We start from the raw sequence: 15,041 nt of genomic DNA, 5'->3' as shown, positions 1-15,041 counted from the left end.
ATCAAGCCAGCATCTCAGATGAAAACTTACACCGTCCCTCTAAAGGAGCCATCTATCTTGGCGACTAATGTCAGACCAACAAGAGGCTTGACGTTCCATCCGCCTAACGGTGCTAATCTAGTCGTCCACTCTTCTACCTACTCGGCATCGGCGCTCTAGATAACCACACAACTAGGAACGGAGCTTACGTCGGTGTCTTCTGAGAGCTCTTCGAGAGCCTTGCTTACTGTGGAGTTCTACGTGAAAGCTGAGCGTAAGATTGAGAACTGGACTATACCGAGGCTGAGAGCTCGCTTCCGTTTGCGTGTTTGCTTGCGCGGACAAGATTGAGAGACAGGGGTGTTGTTTCGGTGGAATCCTTCATTCATCCCTCGGAAAGGATTGTGCTAGGAGGGAACCGAGGTATTGGCTCCGGGGAGTCTGAAGGAATGAGGCGAGGCTGGAACAATCTGACTATGAGTCTTGGACTCTTTTTCCGAGGATGGCCTTGCTGTTGAGCTCTCGAATGCGAATCCGAATGCTAAACCATGTCTCATACTATACGAAAGCACCTATCATCATCCGAAACATGTATGTTCTACCCACAGCCTCAATCCTACCTTATCTATCTGTTTACCAGTGCCACATGATAGTCAAGACAACCAAACCAAAACTCTAGACCTTCACCCGTCTCACCGACTTCGCGTACACCGGATGCGCCATCTTAGTATTCAGCTCTAGCTTAACCATTCCCTCCTGTCTCGGTGACTCGGGGAGTAAAGTGACACTCTCGAATTCCTGACACAGTCGCGCGAAGAAATACTCCATTTGGAAGTTGGCGAACTGTTGACCTAGACAGATACGTGGGCCGTGGTTGAAGGGCACGAATTCCCATTTGTTGGTGGGTTCCCATGTTTCTGGTTTCGAGTGTTAGTTTGGGTTCTTGTGTAGAGGTGCTGGCTTGGAGTAGTAAGGGCAAAGAGAAGGAGGGAGGAAGAGAGGGAATACCCCATCGTTCAGGATTCCAGACAGAGACGTCGTCGACGCCTAGGTCCTCGCGCATTTGAAGAGAGAGGAGGCCGTATACTTGTGACTTGTTAGTAGTTTTCGTGTTGAGTTGGGAAAAACAGGGAGCTTACAGATCTGTGTGCCTTCGAGCACCGCAATCGGGGACTTGCCGTCTGGGCCGCCTCCGCGAGGAAGAGTCATATCTTTGACGGGGACGCGAGCATTGAATCCCACTTATCTGTTAGCTAGTTTGAGAAGCTATAGAGAGAACTTACAAGGATGATGAACTCTCAGGGTCTCCTTGATCACCGCTTTCGTATATTTCAATTTATGGAGATCAGACATCACGGGCAATCTCTCGAATCCGATACTGACCAATCCATTGTCAGCGAGGGTTGTCATCTCAAGAGCCATAAAACTTACTGCTCCTTAACCTCCTCTCTCATCTTCTCAAACACATGCGGATGACGCGCGATCTCGTAGTACGCCCAAGCCAGCGACGTCGTGGTCGGATCTTTCCCGGCCAGCAGCGTGGCCGTGACTGCATTCTTGATATCTGCGCGCCGCTTCCCCTTGACGATCAAGTCGTCGACCAGAGTCAACGAGTCCTTTGCTGTCTTGCCGCGCACGTTCCGAGCGTATGCCTTTGTCGCGAAATTCTCGAGGTAGGTGTCGATGAAGGCGACGGCTTTCGGGGCAATCCATTCATCTTTCAGATAGACGCCGACTTTCCTGCTAGGAATTAGCGGTCGCAGGTGTAATGTAGGATTGGTCTTACCCGAGAAGCTGTCGGAAGCTGGCGACTTTCAGTAGAGTGTCCATTGCGTCGCGGAAGGGCTGCTGGTCAGAGGTCAGGGAGTTTGTAGATTCGCCGCAGAATACCTCCGTTACGACGTCGAGCTGTAGACGGTCGATCACGTCAAAGGCATCGACCCCGTCTTCGATCAGCTTGAATGCATTTTGGATGTGGCGCTCCGTGACTTCGAAATCGGATTGTCGGACGCGGTTCATCTGTGGCAGTTAGGGTGTGCATTTACATTGAAGAGAAGAACATACGTGTAGACGGAGGAGTCCAGCCTCCTGTTTCCATTCCTCGCCATTGACTGTCTGGTCAGCTTGGGACGAGAGGCACTGGAGACGGAAAAGAAGGCATACGCGCGAAAATAGCATCCCCGAGAATGTGTTTAAAAATCTCGTGCTGCTCCTTTGACTTGGCGACTTCCCAGAACTGAACCCATTAGCGGACGTTGCGCAAGCAGCCAGTCCCCGTACCTGAGTATCCTGAACCGCCTTGATATTCTCCGGATCGTCCGTCAAGAGCAGATTCGCCCCCAGGAGATGCAGCTGCAGCGTGTGATTGTTCTCATCGAGCAGGCGTTTCGTCCAGTGCCAGAACCGATGTTTCCTCAACTCGCTGAACATTTGAATCACATAATTCAGGCCTTTCACTGTCAGTTAAGTCATAGACAGCGATCAAGCGACAAACCCAAGGTGTTGGAAGGCAGTATCGCCGGTGGCCCAGCGCCAACATTGTTGTATCTCTTCTGTCGCGCATTGGCCGAATATACTTGAAACAGTATAACGGCCGCGAGACTGACGCCCGCTAAGGCGATGGGAGATGTGAAGATGCCCATTTTGCACTGACATGCGCATACACGTACAAACTGATGAATGTTCCCTACTTGACATTTCTCTATCCCAATATAAGCAGAAATAACCCCCTCACCTTCTCACACAGACCTTACCCCATTCGATAAGTAACGTCAATCCCCACATGGCACTTAATCCCTGCTTTGTGGTCTACCATAAGCCACATCCACGAGGGCCTCGATTTCGTCAGTGGAAAGTTTGTGCCCGCGAGGTCGGCCCAATCAAGGGGACGACAATGCTCATGGTCTGATTATTGAACTGTTGGTTAGTGGATCTAGGGTAGGTACCTAGTAGTATGTATGTACATACAGTACCTCCGGCAACGTAAGATTCCTGTATTGTTCGGCGTAATTTGAATCGAAGTCTGACCAGACCGTATTCTCGGCTTACCTGCTGTCAGCTCTTGGCCGCTGTCAAATTGCCTTCTCTTTCTTCTTTCGCAGTGACTGGACTCCAGAGCGTACCTACTCTGTCTATTCCGTAGTATATTCTGTTCACCTGCAGTTGGGAAACCCGACAGACCTCCACCACCATGCCAGCCCTCCCCGATCAAATGGCCGAAAAGTCCCAACTCCTACCCTTCCGACAAGTCGTCATTATCGGTGCTGGCTTCGGTGGCCTCGCAATGGCCTGCGAGCTGAAGCGCAAGTTGAATTTCCATGACTTCATCATCTACGAGCGAAATTCCGGGCTCGGAGGGACGTGGTATGATAACAATTGTAAACCGCCTGCCTAATGTCCAGATTCAATGTAGATGCTAACGAGTATAGATCCCGGCGCAGTATGTCTACACTACCATCTGTGCTTCATGGATCCTTACTCGTGATACACCAAATTCAAGTCCCGCTGATAGCATGCTGTAGGCAGCAGACATCCCCGGCTCAGTATACCAGCTTTCATTCGCCCCTGAGCCAAACTTCACGCACGCTTTTCCTGATCGACAGCAACTGCACACCTACATGCTGAATGTCGCGCAGCGATTCCACATCCTGCCACATCTAGAGTGTAATGTCACCTGGGTTGGAAGTACCTGGATAGAAGACCGAAAATGCTGGATCGTCGAGCTCCAAAACACGCAAACCGGGGAGCGATACGTCCAAGAATGCGCGGTTCTGATCAGTGCCGTCGGCCATCTGGTAGACCCCAAGAAACTCGATGTCCCTGGGAAAGAAACGTTCCAGGGCCAGATCATTCATTCGAGTAAATGGACGGAAGAGGTGGATTTGACGGGGAAGAATGTGGTGGTGTTGGGAAATGGAAGTATGTTTTCTCGCCTCGTTCTTCCATGCATGAATATATCCTGATAATGAGCAAGGTACTGCGGTACAGATTGTCCCTGCGATTCTGGACGACGTTAAGCAATGCACGCAGATCCAACGAGTATACCTACCATCCTGCTATCTATACACTTATAATGCTTAAGCTAACTATACAGGCCCCCCAATGGATCCTCAACCGCCCAAACCCATACGTCCCCGAGAGCGTACGAAAATGCCTCGCCCTCTTCCCCGTCCTCTTCGTCATGCTACAGCATTGCGGATTCGCGCTTGCAGAACTCTTTTACCCTCTCTTAGGTCGACGGATTCCTCGCATCAGCAAATCGCATCTCCAATCCTGCGGAGTCCCCGAGAAATACCACTCCCTGCTAACGCCATCGGTCCGTAATCCCCTATCCCCGTATCCACCCAAGTAAAACCTATACTCAAGAAAAGATAGTACGAACCCGGCTGCAAACGCCTCGTCTTCGCCTCCTCGTACCTTCAAAACCTCTCGAACCCGAAACTCCACCTCCTACAGGACGAAATCACCTCCCTTTCCCCCTCCGCCGTTGAATTAAGGTCCGGCCTCTCGGTGCCCTGTGACGTGCTGATCCTCGCGCACGGATTCGAATCTGATACCTTTCATTTCCCGATCAAGGGGCGAAAGGGTCGTACGACCGCGAGGCATTGGGAAGAGGTTGGAGGGCCGAGTTGCTATAAGGGATGCGCGATGCATGGGTTTCCGAATTTCTTTATGATCAGGGGACCGAATATGGCGTCGGGGTTGGTTTGCTTTTCTTTCTTACTCTTCCTTTAACACCCCCTCGTATATTCAATTCTCTGCCCGCGAGCTCCTTTTGTACCCGGTGTTGGTGAGTGGGTATTGTGTTGCTAACAAGTGGGGTCAAACATAGACATAACTCCGTGATCTACTACATCGAAATGACCGTCGCTATGATCCTGAAGGTCGCGACCCCACTCATCCAAGGACGCGTACGGAGCGTCGAAGTCAGGCCCCAGGTCGAGAAATCATACGTCGCTGTTGTTCAGGAGGCTTGTAAAAAGGGCGTCTGGGGACGAGGATGCTCGACATATTATGTCGACGGGACGGGGTGGAACCATACGATTTATCCGTGGAGTGAGTTTCGTTTCCTCTCCCGTTATTCTATTTTCCTGTTGAGTGTGGGGTTAAGAGGTTCTAAGGGATGGCTAACGTTGTATCGAATGAATGGTGTAGACAGCTATTGGTTGTGGTTTCATCAGTTTGAGCGGGTGAGAAATTGGAGTTTGGAGGTTTGATTGAGTGTTGGGTTATTGGTATTGAGTTAGAGTTGACTGATATGTAAGAGGCCATATAGAGAAGTAAATTGTTGGAACCTGGCGATATAAATTATAAATCCATATCGTTCGCTCGACCCATCCAGCACCTATCTATAAAACCATCCCCAGTATGGCCATACCTACATAAAGCCCTAACAGTACTCATCCCTGACCCCAACCCCAGCCCCAATCCAAACTCCTATGGCTAATAATCAACCGTCTCATAAAAACTCCTCCTCCTGAGTTCCCGTCCCTTCCAAAAGAAAATCCACGGCACGGGAATCATCGCTACACTCACAAACGCAAAAATACTCCCCGCCCAATGCACCCCCAAATCTTGATACATCTGCAACGTGAACAGCGGAAACACCGCGCCAAGCAGGAACCGCAGGATACCGTTCGCCGCGACGGCCGAGGCGCCGTTGGCCACGCCGTACGTGTCCACGAGGTAGCTGACGGAGCTGAGGAAGACGGCGAGCGTGCCCCAGCCGAAAGGCACGCCGGCGAGGACAGGCACGATCCAGTGGACGCTGGGACGGGGGGTCCAGGCGAACCACTTTTCTTGGGGTTAGCGATCTTTGGGTAGATTGGGGCAAGATGAAGGAGGGGAAAAACGTACGAAAAGCCCGATGGGGAGTAAGAGACTGCCGAACATGGCGGCGTAGAGACGGTGTTCCGGGGCGACTTTGCCGTTGGTGCGCGCGGCTTCTTTGCGGTATCGAGTTGCGTCGAAGAAGGCGAAGGTGGCGAGGGAGAAGATGAAGCCTGTTGAATGTTAGGGATTCGTTCTGCTAGATTCTGTCCGGGGAAGGTGACGTGCCCACAACAAGACCGATAAACGCCAGTCCGTACTCCTTGGGCGTGAAGTTGTAGTACGTCTGATAGACGTATGCATACGATCCGAAGAACGAGAAGATCATCGCAAAGTTGAAACCGGTGTAGATACTCAGGAAGAAAGCAAGCGGCTTGTCTTTGTCAGTTGCTTCCCTATCGTCCGATACGCACGAAGAAAGCAAGCGTGTCCTACCTCGAAAATACACATATGCAGAGGACGCAACATCGCCTCCTTCACTTTCTTCATCTTCGGCGTCTGATCCTGCTCCGCAAGGGCTTGCTCGCCGCGCTTCTTCGCCCGCAGGTACAAAATGCGACTCTTTGACGTCTCCTTCATGAACAGGATCGCGAGGCCGACCGGCGCACACAGAATCAGAATCACCCAGATCGAATACTTCCAGTCATAGTCATACTGCGCGATGATGTACGCGCCGACGAGCGGACCCAACGAGGGACCTAGAAACGGGGCCAGGATGTAGGTCAACCCGACACGGCCTGCATTTTGAGGATCCCATAGATCGGCCACGGTGCCTGCACTGATCAGCACACACCCAGATAAGGCGACATATACGGGAGGGAATACAAACCAGCACCCACAGCCAACACACCCGAACCTCCAAAACCCGCCAGGAATCGAAACATCACCAGCACGGCAAAGTTATCCGACGCTGCGGCGATGGCATTAAACACCGCCAGCAGGGGAAAATTCGTCCAGTAGACGATCCTCCGCCCGTACAGCTCCGAGACAGGCGCTGCGACCAGAGGACCGAGCGTAAAACCCACCGTATACAGCGAGACAGGCAGAAGGGCGACGGTCCTGCCGACGCCGAACTGGCGCATCACGTAGGGCAAGCCGGCGACGTAGGTCGACGTCCCGACAGTTCTGCAGCCATCAGCACGGGTAGCGCGAACATAGAAGCCTCCTCCACCAGCAATAACAACGAAGATGAGATGAGATTGAGCCTACAAAGCAAATCCATAGATAGCCGGAATAGCACTGTGGAGAATCCTCTTCCACAGCGGCCAGTTGTGCGGATTCTCGACATCATCGGGCCCGTCCCAGTCCAAGGCCGGAGACCTTGGAGGACTCCTTCCGGGGAACCTCGAGGCTGACGGATCCAAGAGACCCTCCTTAGAGCCGATGCCCACGGTCGGGTCCGTGTCGGGCGGATTCTGAGTCTGACGGACTGAGAGTTCGACCATCGTACTGAGCAGCGAGGAGCGAATGATTACGGGCGTGAGTGCAAAGACATTGATTAGAGGGATTGACGATAAGCCAGCGAGTGGGTTGGACCTAGACACTCCTCTTTAGCACGCCATTGTATGGAGTAATGCGTGTTGTCTGGGCCCGGACCGGGGTGTAGTTTCTTTCTTTGTTGCTGCTCGCTGGTATAGACCCGAACAGAACAGAGCAAGGGGAGGAATCCCGTGCGGGGGACCAGCCGAGGTTGAAACAGAAAGCGTCTGTGAAAGAGAGCTGTCAGACGAGGAGCAAAAGAGGTCAAGATGATCGAACCAATGGATCCGTTCCATACGAATCCTGTTTTTGGGGCCATTCATTGAGCTATCCTCCCTTCCCCGGAATGCACCCACCCTCTCAATGCCGAATCCCTCTGCTAAATGTAAGGATATGCACCTCGGACACCCCGAACAGCCACTCTCTCGGCGCTACCAGGATCCTCGTCGTCGGCTGTCTTGGCTGGGACGACAGTTGTCCCGAAGCCGAATGATCGACCCATTCTCTTTGGATTCTTGGGTTTTACAATACGGATAGCTGCGCTCGTAAGTGTCTTTCATCGAGGCTAAATCAACGTCTCAGTCAGGTGTAACGTCTACGTTGTACACAACACGAAGCTCTATCCATGTCTGAGACGGACAATTCACAAGCTGGGAGTTCACTACCTAGGTATCGGAAGTAAATTCCCGACTCCCGTCTGACATCCAGTCTCTGCAGGATGCCGTCCACGAGCCTATTCCTGCAGTCAGCCAGATCCTCCGAGACATCAGCAGTCGACGTGCCTCATTTCTGTCCATTCAGGCGTGATTGAATTGCAAAGATACGGAAAATCGACCCCGGATACGCGGTACCTTACAATCTGACGCAGTAAATTACACAAATACCGATAAATACACGCCATACGATCGAGTAATTTGCAATTCATCCCGTAAGCCCTAACTTCTCGATGCCACCCAGCGACCTACTCCAGGTATCCCAAGTGAAGGATCTACGAGGAACTAACTTTTCGTCTGAGCTCACTACCTAGGTATCTGCGTGTCGATGCAGAAGGTAAGCTGACAGAGATGCAACTATCTGTATTCAAGCCGAGGAAAGACGAACCTACATGCTCGGCCAAGATGGCAAACAAAAGTCCTTTGTACATTAATCGTTTCATCCTTCAGATGTTGGCTGAGCGTCTTGTGCTGAGGGCTGCAAAAAGACATACTGTCCTCCACGTGATGTAAGCTGACCCTCTGCATGTTGTATTACATTGTCAGTACTGCTAGTAGTGCAGTATGATAGGTTGGAACACAAGATACAGAGAGCGTTTTTTCATTGTACAAAGAAGAGATATAAAGCAAGATAAATTGAGAAACAAGTCCAAGACACGATAGGATATACAACGCCGAAGCAGGTTTCCAACATGGCGACCGCGCCTTGGGGTGCGAATAGAGTTACAATGATCGGGGAGTGGGTCTGGAGTCGCTTTCGGTAAGAGACTCACCTACTTTACGCAGTACTTCCTCCGTACCACTTATCAGTTCTCCTGGTTTGCACGTTCGGGTTGGCTGCGTCATGTTCAATTACCCTTCTGCGATTCACCCGTATCCAACCCTTACGTAGATCTACTTACGTAGTATCCGTCATCCGCAATGAGCATGCAAGGCTACCAGTCTTCGTGTCCTACCTGAAACAACGTCGTTCGCGAGAACTAGCAAACATAAACACTAAACCAGAGCCCCAAATTACAAGTATATAGATTTGGAAGTTTTATTGGCTTTCTGCGCGTAACTTCTAGCCTGGGGCCAAATTAAATCCCCTCATCCGGTTGCGTGCGGAGTGTGTACGATGGAAATACTACCAGACCGGCGAACCAATTCAATGCCACCGTCTCATCTCTCATCCTCCGCGACCTGCCTGCATAGTATCCCCACAGTAAGATGGCTTGGGCTAATGATGACAGCTCACAGGATTTAGATCAACGCGACAAACGCCTCGTGCGGCATTTGAAGGCTCAGATCCATGTCATGGAGGGGAGGAAACGTGGTCCACAACCCCGGTCCTCCACGAGACAGGCTATCTGGGGTCTGTCATAAAACAGCTAGTGGGGTGGTGCGATACCGCGAATCGTATGTCTGATCAATTCGCGTATGTTGCCTCAGTAAGACGACATGAACAGGCTAGATGGGCCTGGGGGCTGGGCTGGCTTGGTTAAAAAAGTATCAATGTGGTAAGGTAAAATGTGTATGTCAGTCTGATATCAATTACCGGTAATAATTCAAGGCGGAGATCCTAGGGTGTAAGTGGAGTGTGTACGTAGTAGCTGCTAGCGTAGGTACCGCGGCCATCGTATATAAGTTCCAGATCGACCCTTGCCTGCGACTGGGTGAGCTTCTAGTAGACCGAGACTTAGAATAGACTGATAGATTTGAGCGACGAAGACAACCAGCAATATGGGTCAGGAATTAAACGGTAGCGCCAACGGGAATGGACTGAATGGACTTACCAAGGGCCATTTGAAAGGACACACGAATGGGTGTGTGGCAATCATTACTCTTCTAGAGGCCTTAGCTGACAGCCTGATCAGACACACCACACCACAGAAGCCATCCTCAACCCCCCCTCCCCCGATTGCCATCATTGGCATGGGAATGCGTCTACCCGGCGGATGCAATGACACCGAATCTTTCTGGGATCTCCTCATGAATAAGAAGGAGGGCATGATCCCCGTTCCTTCTACTCGCTGGAACGAAGATGGTTTCCATAATCCCTCCGGAAAGCCGGGCACGATCCGCAGCAAAGAAGGTAACTTCCTTCAGCAAGATCCTGCAGTATTCGACGCGGGTTTCTTTTCTATGACTGCGTCGCAGGTGGAACAGGTAGATCCGCAACAGCGAATTCTGCTAGAAACTGTCTATGAATCGCTAGAAAATGCCGGAGAAGGTAACGTCAGAGGGAAGAATATCGGTGTGTATGTGGGAACTTTCGCAGAGGTATGTTGGCTGTGTCGAAGTGCGGCGCGGTGGCCTTGCTAAGCGACCCAGGACTGGATTGAAATGCACGCAAAAGACTCAGAGCCACATGCCTTCTTGGGTCTGACAGGCCATTTGGACTTGATGACAAGTAAGTTAAAGGTTTTTGGAAAGAATAAGGCGTTTTATTTGACCAATCATAGGCAATCGTGTATCCTACGAGTTCGACCTGAAAGGACCAAGGTGAGTGGCAAGGAAAGCCCGATATTGACAACGGTCTAACCAGAAATATAGTATGACGATCAAAACTGGCTGTTCAGCTGCAATGGTCGCCCTAGATTCGGCATGTAAAGCCCTCGCCAGCGGCGACTGTGAATCGGCTATCGTCGGCGGTACAAATTTGATCCTTAGTCCCGCCCTCTCTTGCGTACTGGGCGCCCATGGAGTGAACTCGGGTGATGGACGTTGCCGCTCTTTCGATGCCAATGCATCCGGCTATGGCAGGGCTGAGGCTGTCTCGTCGATCGTAGTTAAGAAGCTTGATGACGCTCTGCGGGATGGCAATCCCATCAGAGGTATTATCCGCTCGACTGTCTGCAACGACGATGGAAAGACACCCGGTATCACACAGCCAAACACTGAAGCACACGAGGCATTGATGCGCGCAGCATACGCAGCAGCTGGCTTTTCCGAGGATGAATACTGCCAAACGGCGTTTTTCGAGTGCCATGGAACGGGCACTCCAGTTGGTGACCCAATCGAGGCCAGCGCTGTGGCCCGGGTCTTCGGAAAGGAGGGTATGATTATTGGATCGGTGAGGAGCTCTTATTGAACCCTCAATTGGATTATACTAACACAACGAAGGTAAAATCCAACATTGGTCACTCCGAGTCTGCAAGTGCCAACACGGCGATCATCAAAGCTGTTCTGGCACTGGAGCATCTCACCATTCCACCCAACGTTAACTTTGAATCGCCGAACCCTAAGAGTACGCTGATGACCAAGTACCTTTCTTATTCTATTCTAACAGATTGATTAGTTCCCTGGGAAGAAGGCAAACTTACCGTGCCTCTGGAAGCCATGAAATGGCCAGTCGGTCGTCACGAGAGAGTCAGCGTGAATTCGTTCGGCATTGGTGGATCCAACGGACACGTAAGGCATCACTCCTGAGACTTTGTTTAGTATCAGCTGACATCTCAGGTCATCGTGGACTCGGCTGCGTCCTTCGGCATTAAACAAGGAGGAAGTGTCACCGAAGCCGAAGTCCCGAGACTCAGCTTGCTCCTCTTGTCCGCCAAAAGTGACGTTTCTCTTCAAACATCCGTCGAGAAACACTCAAAATATATCGAGCGACATGGACCATCTCGTCTCCAAGATCTGGCATACACCCTCGCTACCAGAAGACAGCATCATGATTACCGCACCTTTGCTGTGTCTGACGGTGTCGACCCTCTGCTAACGCAACCTACCGCCAAGGCAAAAAACACGCCAAAATCGCTTGTCTTCGTCTTCACGGGCCAAGGTGCTCAGTGGGCCCAAATGGGACAGAAGCTGATTGAAGACTTCCCTCTCGTTCGCGAGGACCTTCAAGGCATGGATAACATTTTGTCGCAATGCCACACTCCTCCATCGTGGAGCATCCTAGGTAATGGCGGTGTCCTTCTGGTTGAAAGACTCTATTAACAAAGATACGCAGATGAACTTTCTAAGCCAAAGCTGAAGAGTCAGACCTCCAAGGCTGAGTTCTCCCAGCCGCTTTGCACGGCAATCCAGGTCGCCCTTGTCAACCTCTTGCGCAACTGGGGCGTCAACCCAGCTGCTGTCGTGGGCCACTCCAGTGGCGAGATCGCCGCGGCATACGCAACCGGGGCTATAACCAAGAAAGACGCGCTGCTGGCAGCGTATTTCAGAGGTTTGGCCACACGGGAGAAGCTAGCAGATGGCGCCATGGCCGCGATAGGGTTAGGCGCCGAGCATTTACGATCGTCTCTAATTGAAGGTGTGGTTATTGGATGTGAGAACAGTCCGAACAGTACAACGATATCCGGTGATCGTGAAGCACTGGGGACCTTCATCGAGAAGCTGCAAAAAGAGTCTCCAGATGTTTTTGTTCGTCAGCTCCATGTTGATAACGCCTATCACTCGCGTGAGTACCTTTTCGTTTCTGGTGTGATGCGATAGTTGTTAACTGCTCTCAGATCACATGAAGGCATACGGTGCTGCCTACGAGGATTCAATTGCTGAGATTCGCACGAGTGAAAAGCCCAGAATTCCATTCTTCTCGACTGTAACAGGGGAGGTTATTGACACTGCCAACGAGTTCAATGCATCCTACTGGCGACGAAACCTGGAGAATCCTGTTCTCTTTGATACCGGAGTGAGGAATATCATCAAGGCCAATTTCCAGAATCCTATTTTCTTTGAGATTGGGCCCCATTCCGCACTCGCAGGACCGTTGAGACAGATCTTCCAGGCCGAGAAAACCTCTCTAACGTACGTACCAAGCTTGCAACGTGGTAAGGACGACACCGAATCGATTTTTAATGCCATCGGGAACCTCTGGGCAAACAATGTTCCAGTGGATCTGGAAGCTTTGAACCCGGTTGGAGCTGTACTTGCAGATTTGCCGGCTTATTCATGGGACCATTCGGTGAGGTACTGGGAGGAGAGCCGGATTTCCAAGGAGTGGAGAGAACGAAAGTTCCTCCCTCATGAGACCCTTGGTGTTCGCCTCGGAGGCAGTAGCCACCTCGAGCCAACATGGCGAAACCTGTTGAGACTCGATGAAGTGGGCTGGGTTCGGGATCATCAAGTCGGCACTGACATTGTCTTCCCCGTGAGTATCCTCTTACCTGTATCCATGATGATATGCTAATGGTGGAAAGGGCGCCGGTTACGTCTGCATGGCAGGTGAAGCCATCCGTCAGCTAACTGGAAGGTCAGACTACTCCGTACGAGGCCTGGCAATCCGCACCGCTATGATTGTCAGTGACTCCAAATCGAACGACGTAGTGACCACATTCAAAAAGGCCAAGCTCACTACCACGACTGACTCTGACTGGTGGGATTTCCGCATCACCTCTTTCAACGGTTCAACTTGGAGTGAGCATTGTTCAGGTCAAGCAAAGGCCGGACCAATTAATCCCACGGAAGGCCGCAAAGTCGCACAGCCCGACTTCCTCCGAAAGATTACCGCGAGTCGCTGGTATACCACGATGCAAAACATCGGTTTCACTTACGGACCAGCCTTCCAGGGACTGCGAGAAATCTCGGCTGACCCCACGGGCAACGAAGCCGTTGCCATCATTGAAAACGCCCATCTTGACACCGAATCATTCTATGAGCTTCATCCTTGCACACTGGATAAGCTGTTGCAGTTAATGACAGTGGCTCAGCACGAGGGCAAACCGTCGCTCTTCAAACAACTGAGCATGCCCACATACATTGATGAGATCTACATCTCCGGCGGAATGAAGGAACTGAGGGCGACCGCTTCATCTTATAAAGACTTCATGGATGCGTGGTCAGGCGATGAAGTTGCCACCGTTGACGGCAAGGTTGTGTACGAGATGAAAGGCCTGAGAGTGACCGGATTGGGCAACAGCATAGACGTCGAGGAGAAGCCCAAGAATGCCGTTCAACTCGTGTGGAAACCGGACATTGATTTCCTTGACGCCAAAGATCTCATTCATGCTCCGTTGGATCTTCGAAAATACCTGATCGCTCTTGAGAAGTACTTCTTTCTGCTTGCAACAGATACAGTGAAGTCCATCCAGTCCATAGAGACGCAGGAAAGTCACCTCATCAAATTTCGGGCCTGGCTGAACACCTTCGTCGAGACCACAGGGAAAGGCGAGAACAAAATACTCCCTGAGGGTAGAGAGCTCGCCACGCTGAATGAACAAAGCCGTCTATCGCTCATTCAATCCATGACGGAGGAGTTCAATGCCGGCCCTGTTCATTGGGTAGCAACGGCTATTCGACGTGTCCATGAGAACGCTCAGGCCAGATACGAGGGATCAGTGGATACCCTGGAGCTCCTGATGGAAGGAGGTGTCTTGACGCAGGTAAGCAGATATAAGACGAACAAACGGAAGGCCCGATCTGACTCTCTAGATTTACGCGTTTTTCGATCTATGCTGGGATTATTCTCCCTTGCTGCAGAGCCTCGGCCATAACAAGCCCACCTTGAGAGTACTGGAGATTGGAGCTGGCACAGGCGGCACGACGTCCAATTTGCTTTCGGGTCTTCAGTCAGAATTTGGCGAACGACTATATTCCAAGTATAGCTATACTGACATCTCTTCCGGCTTTTTTGTGGCGGCGAAAGAGCGTTTCAAAGATCATCTCAACATCAGCTTCTCCGTCCTGGATATTAGCAAGGATCCTCTGGAGCAGGGCTTTGAAGAGGGCTCTTATGACTTGATCCTAGCAGCCAACGTGGGCTTTCCGATCCTATATCACAGCTTCGGAGTTCTGACCTTGCCAGGTAATCCACGCAACTGCATCACTTCAAGGAACACTGCGAAACGTGAAGAAGCTGCTTCATCCGAATGGCCGATTCCTCCTGCAAGAACTGGACATACGTAAGTCAAACCCGTCCCTAGTCGACACAGCTAACAATGGTACCAGAGGCAAAATGGATGAGCTTCATCATGGTACGTTGCAACAACGCTTTGCGAAGTTATTCAGGTTGCTGACAGATCTAGGGTGGCTTCCCGGGATGGTGGCTTGGGGATGAAGATAACCGTCTTGAGGCACCATTCGTATCACCTGAGAGATGGAACAAGGAGTTGCAGG

At 51.3% G+C, this 15,041-nt stretch overlaps 8 protein-coding genes across 9 annotated transcripts; 6 read left to right on the top strand and 2 right to left on the bottom strand.

Moving 5' to 3' along the window:
- Positions 1-411: 411 nt before the first annotated feature.
- Positions 412-2,659, bottom strand: LDX57_005485 (uncharacterized protein). Of its 2 annotated transcripts, XM_046087169.1 has the most exons (10): positions 2,474-2,659; positions 2,260-2,429; positions 2,143-2,215; positions 2,044-2,090; positions 1,766-1,998; positions 1,411-1,719; positions 1,263-1,357; positions 1,119-1,220; positions 988-1,065; positions 412-896 (listed from the first exon to the last, which is right to left on the bottom strand). In XM_046087169.1, exons 1-10 carry the CDS (start codon positions 2,619-2,621, stop codon positions 655-657), a joined length of 1,497 nt encoding a protein of 498 aa, XP_045943136.1. In that variant the 5' UTR covers positions 2,622-2,659; the 3' UTR covers positions 412-654. The 2 variants fall into 2 exon arrangements, with proteins under 2 accessions (XP_045943136.1, XP_045943137.1); XM_046087170.1 differs by having other exon boundaries at positions 1,766-2,215.
- Positions 2,660-3,169: 510 nt separating this feature from the next.
- On the top strand, positions 3,170-3,373 carry LDX57_005484 (uncharacterized protein; the record flags this gene model as incomplete). Its single annotated transcript, XM_046087168.1, has 1 exon — positions 3,170-3,373. The coding sequence occupies one exon, from the start codon at positions 3,170-3,172 to the stop codon at positions 3,371-3,373; it is 204 nt and encodes a 67-aa protein (XP_045943135.1).
- A 223-nt stretch (positions 3,374-3,596) lies between these two features.
- LDX57_005483 (flavin-containing monooxygenase) lies at positions 3,597-5,195 on the top strand (the record flags this gene model as incomplete). Its single annotated transcript, XM_046087167.1, has 6 exons — positions 3,597-3,897; positions 3,953-4,017; positions 4,073-4,294; positions 4,354-4,679; positions 4,811-5,034; positions 5,134-5,195. 6 exons carry the CDS (start codon positions 3,597-3,599, stop codon positions 5,193-5,195), a joined length of 1,200 nt encoding a protein of 399 aa, XP_045943134.1.
- A 226-nt stretch (positions 5,196-5,421) lies between these two features.
- Positions 5,422-7,253, bottom strand: LDX57_005482 (MFS transporter; the record flags this gene model as incomplete). The annotated part of the gene is made up of 6 exons (XM_046087166.1): positions 5,422-5,772; positions 5,836-5,981; positions 6,037-6,181; positions 6,244-6,581; positions 6,638-6,933; positions 7,018-7,253. The coding sequence occupies 6 exons, from the start codon at positions 7,251-7,253 to the stop codon at positions 5,422-5,424; spliced, it is 1,512 nt and encodes a 503-aa protein (XP_045943133.1).
- Positions 7,254-9,722: 2,469 nt separating this feature from the next.
- On the top strand, positions 9,723-10,304 carry LDX57_005481 (uncharacterized protein; the record flags this gene model as incomplete). Its single annotated transcript, XM_046087165.1, has 1 exon — positions 9,723-10,304. The coding sequence occupies one exon, from the start codon at positions 9,723-9,725 to the stop codon at positions 10,302-10,304; it is 582 nt and encodes a 193-aa protein (XP_045943132.1).
- A 232-nt stretch (positions 10,305-10,536) lies between these two features.
- On the top strand, positions 10,537-11,073 carry LDX57_005480 (beta-ketoacyl [acyl carrier protein] synthase domain-containing protein; the record flags this gene model as incomplete). Its single annotated transcript, XM_046087164.1, has 1 exon — positions 10,537-11,073. One exon carries the CDS (start codon positions 10,537-10,539, stop codon positions 11,071-11,073), a length of 537 nt encoding a protein of 178 aa, XP_045943131.1.
- A 1,115-nt stretch (positions 11,074-12,188) lies between these two features.
- LDX57_005479 (uncharacterized protein) lies at positions 12,189-13,116 on the top strand (the record flags this gene model as incomplete). Its single annotated transcript, XM_046087163.1, has 2 exons — positions 12,189-12,387; positions 12,440-13,116. 2 exons carry the CDS (start codon positions 12,189-12,191, stop codon positions 13,114-13,116), a joined length of 876 nt encoding a protein of 291 aa, XP_045943130.1.
- Positions 13,117-13,219: 103 nt separating this feature from the next.
- Positions 13,220-14,831, top strand: LDX57_005478 (uncharacterized protein; the record flags this gene model as incomplete). The annotated part of the gene is made up of 2 exons (XM_046087162.1): positions 13,220-14,308; positions 14,358-14,831. The coding sequence occupies 2 exons, from the start codon at positions 13,220-13,222 to the stop codon at positions 14,829-14,831; spliced, it is 1,563 nt and encodes a 520-aa protein (XP_045943129.1).
- Positions 14,832-15,041: the final 210 nt, after the last annotated feature.

Source organism: Aspergillus melleus (assembly GCF_016097325.1).
Source record: "Aspergillus melleus strain CBS 546.65 chromosome Unknown contig3, whole genome shotgun sequence".
In the NCBI taxonomy this organism is placed as follows: Eukaryota; Fungi; Ascomycota; class Eurotiomycetes; order Eurotiales; family Aspergillaceae; genus Aspergillus; species Aspergillus melleus.
The sequence above is the reverse complement of the archived record's forward strand: the minus strand, read 5'-3'. Positions and strand labels throughout refer to the sequence as shown.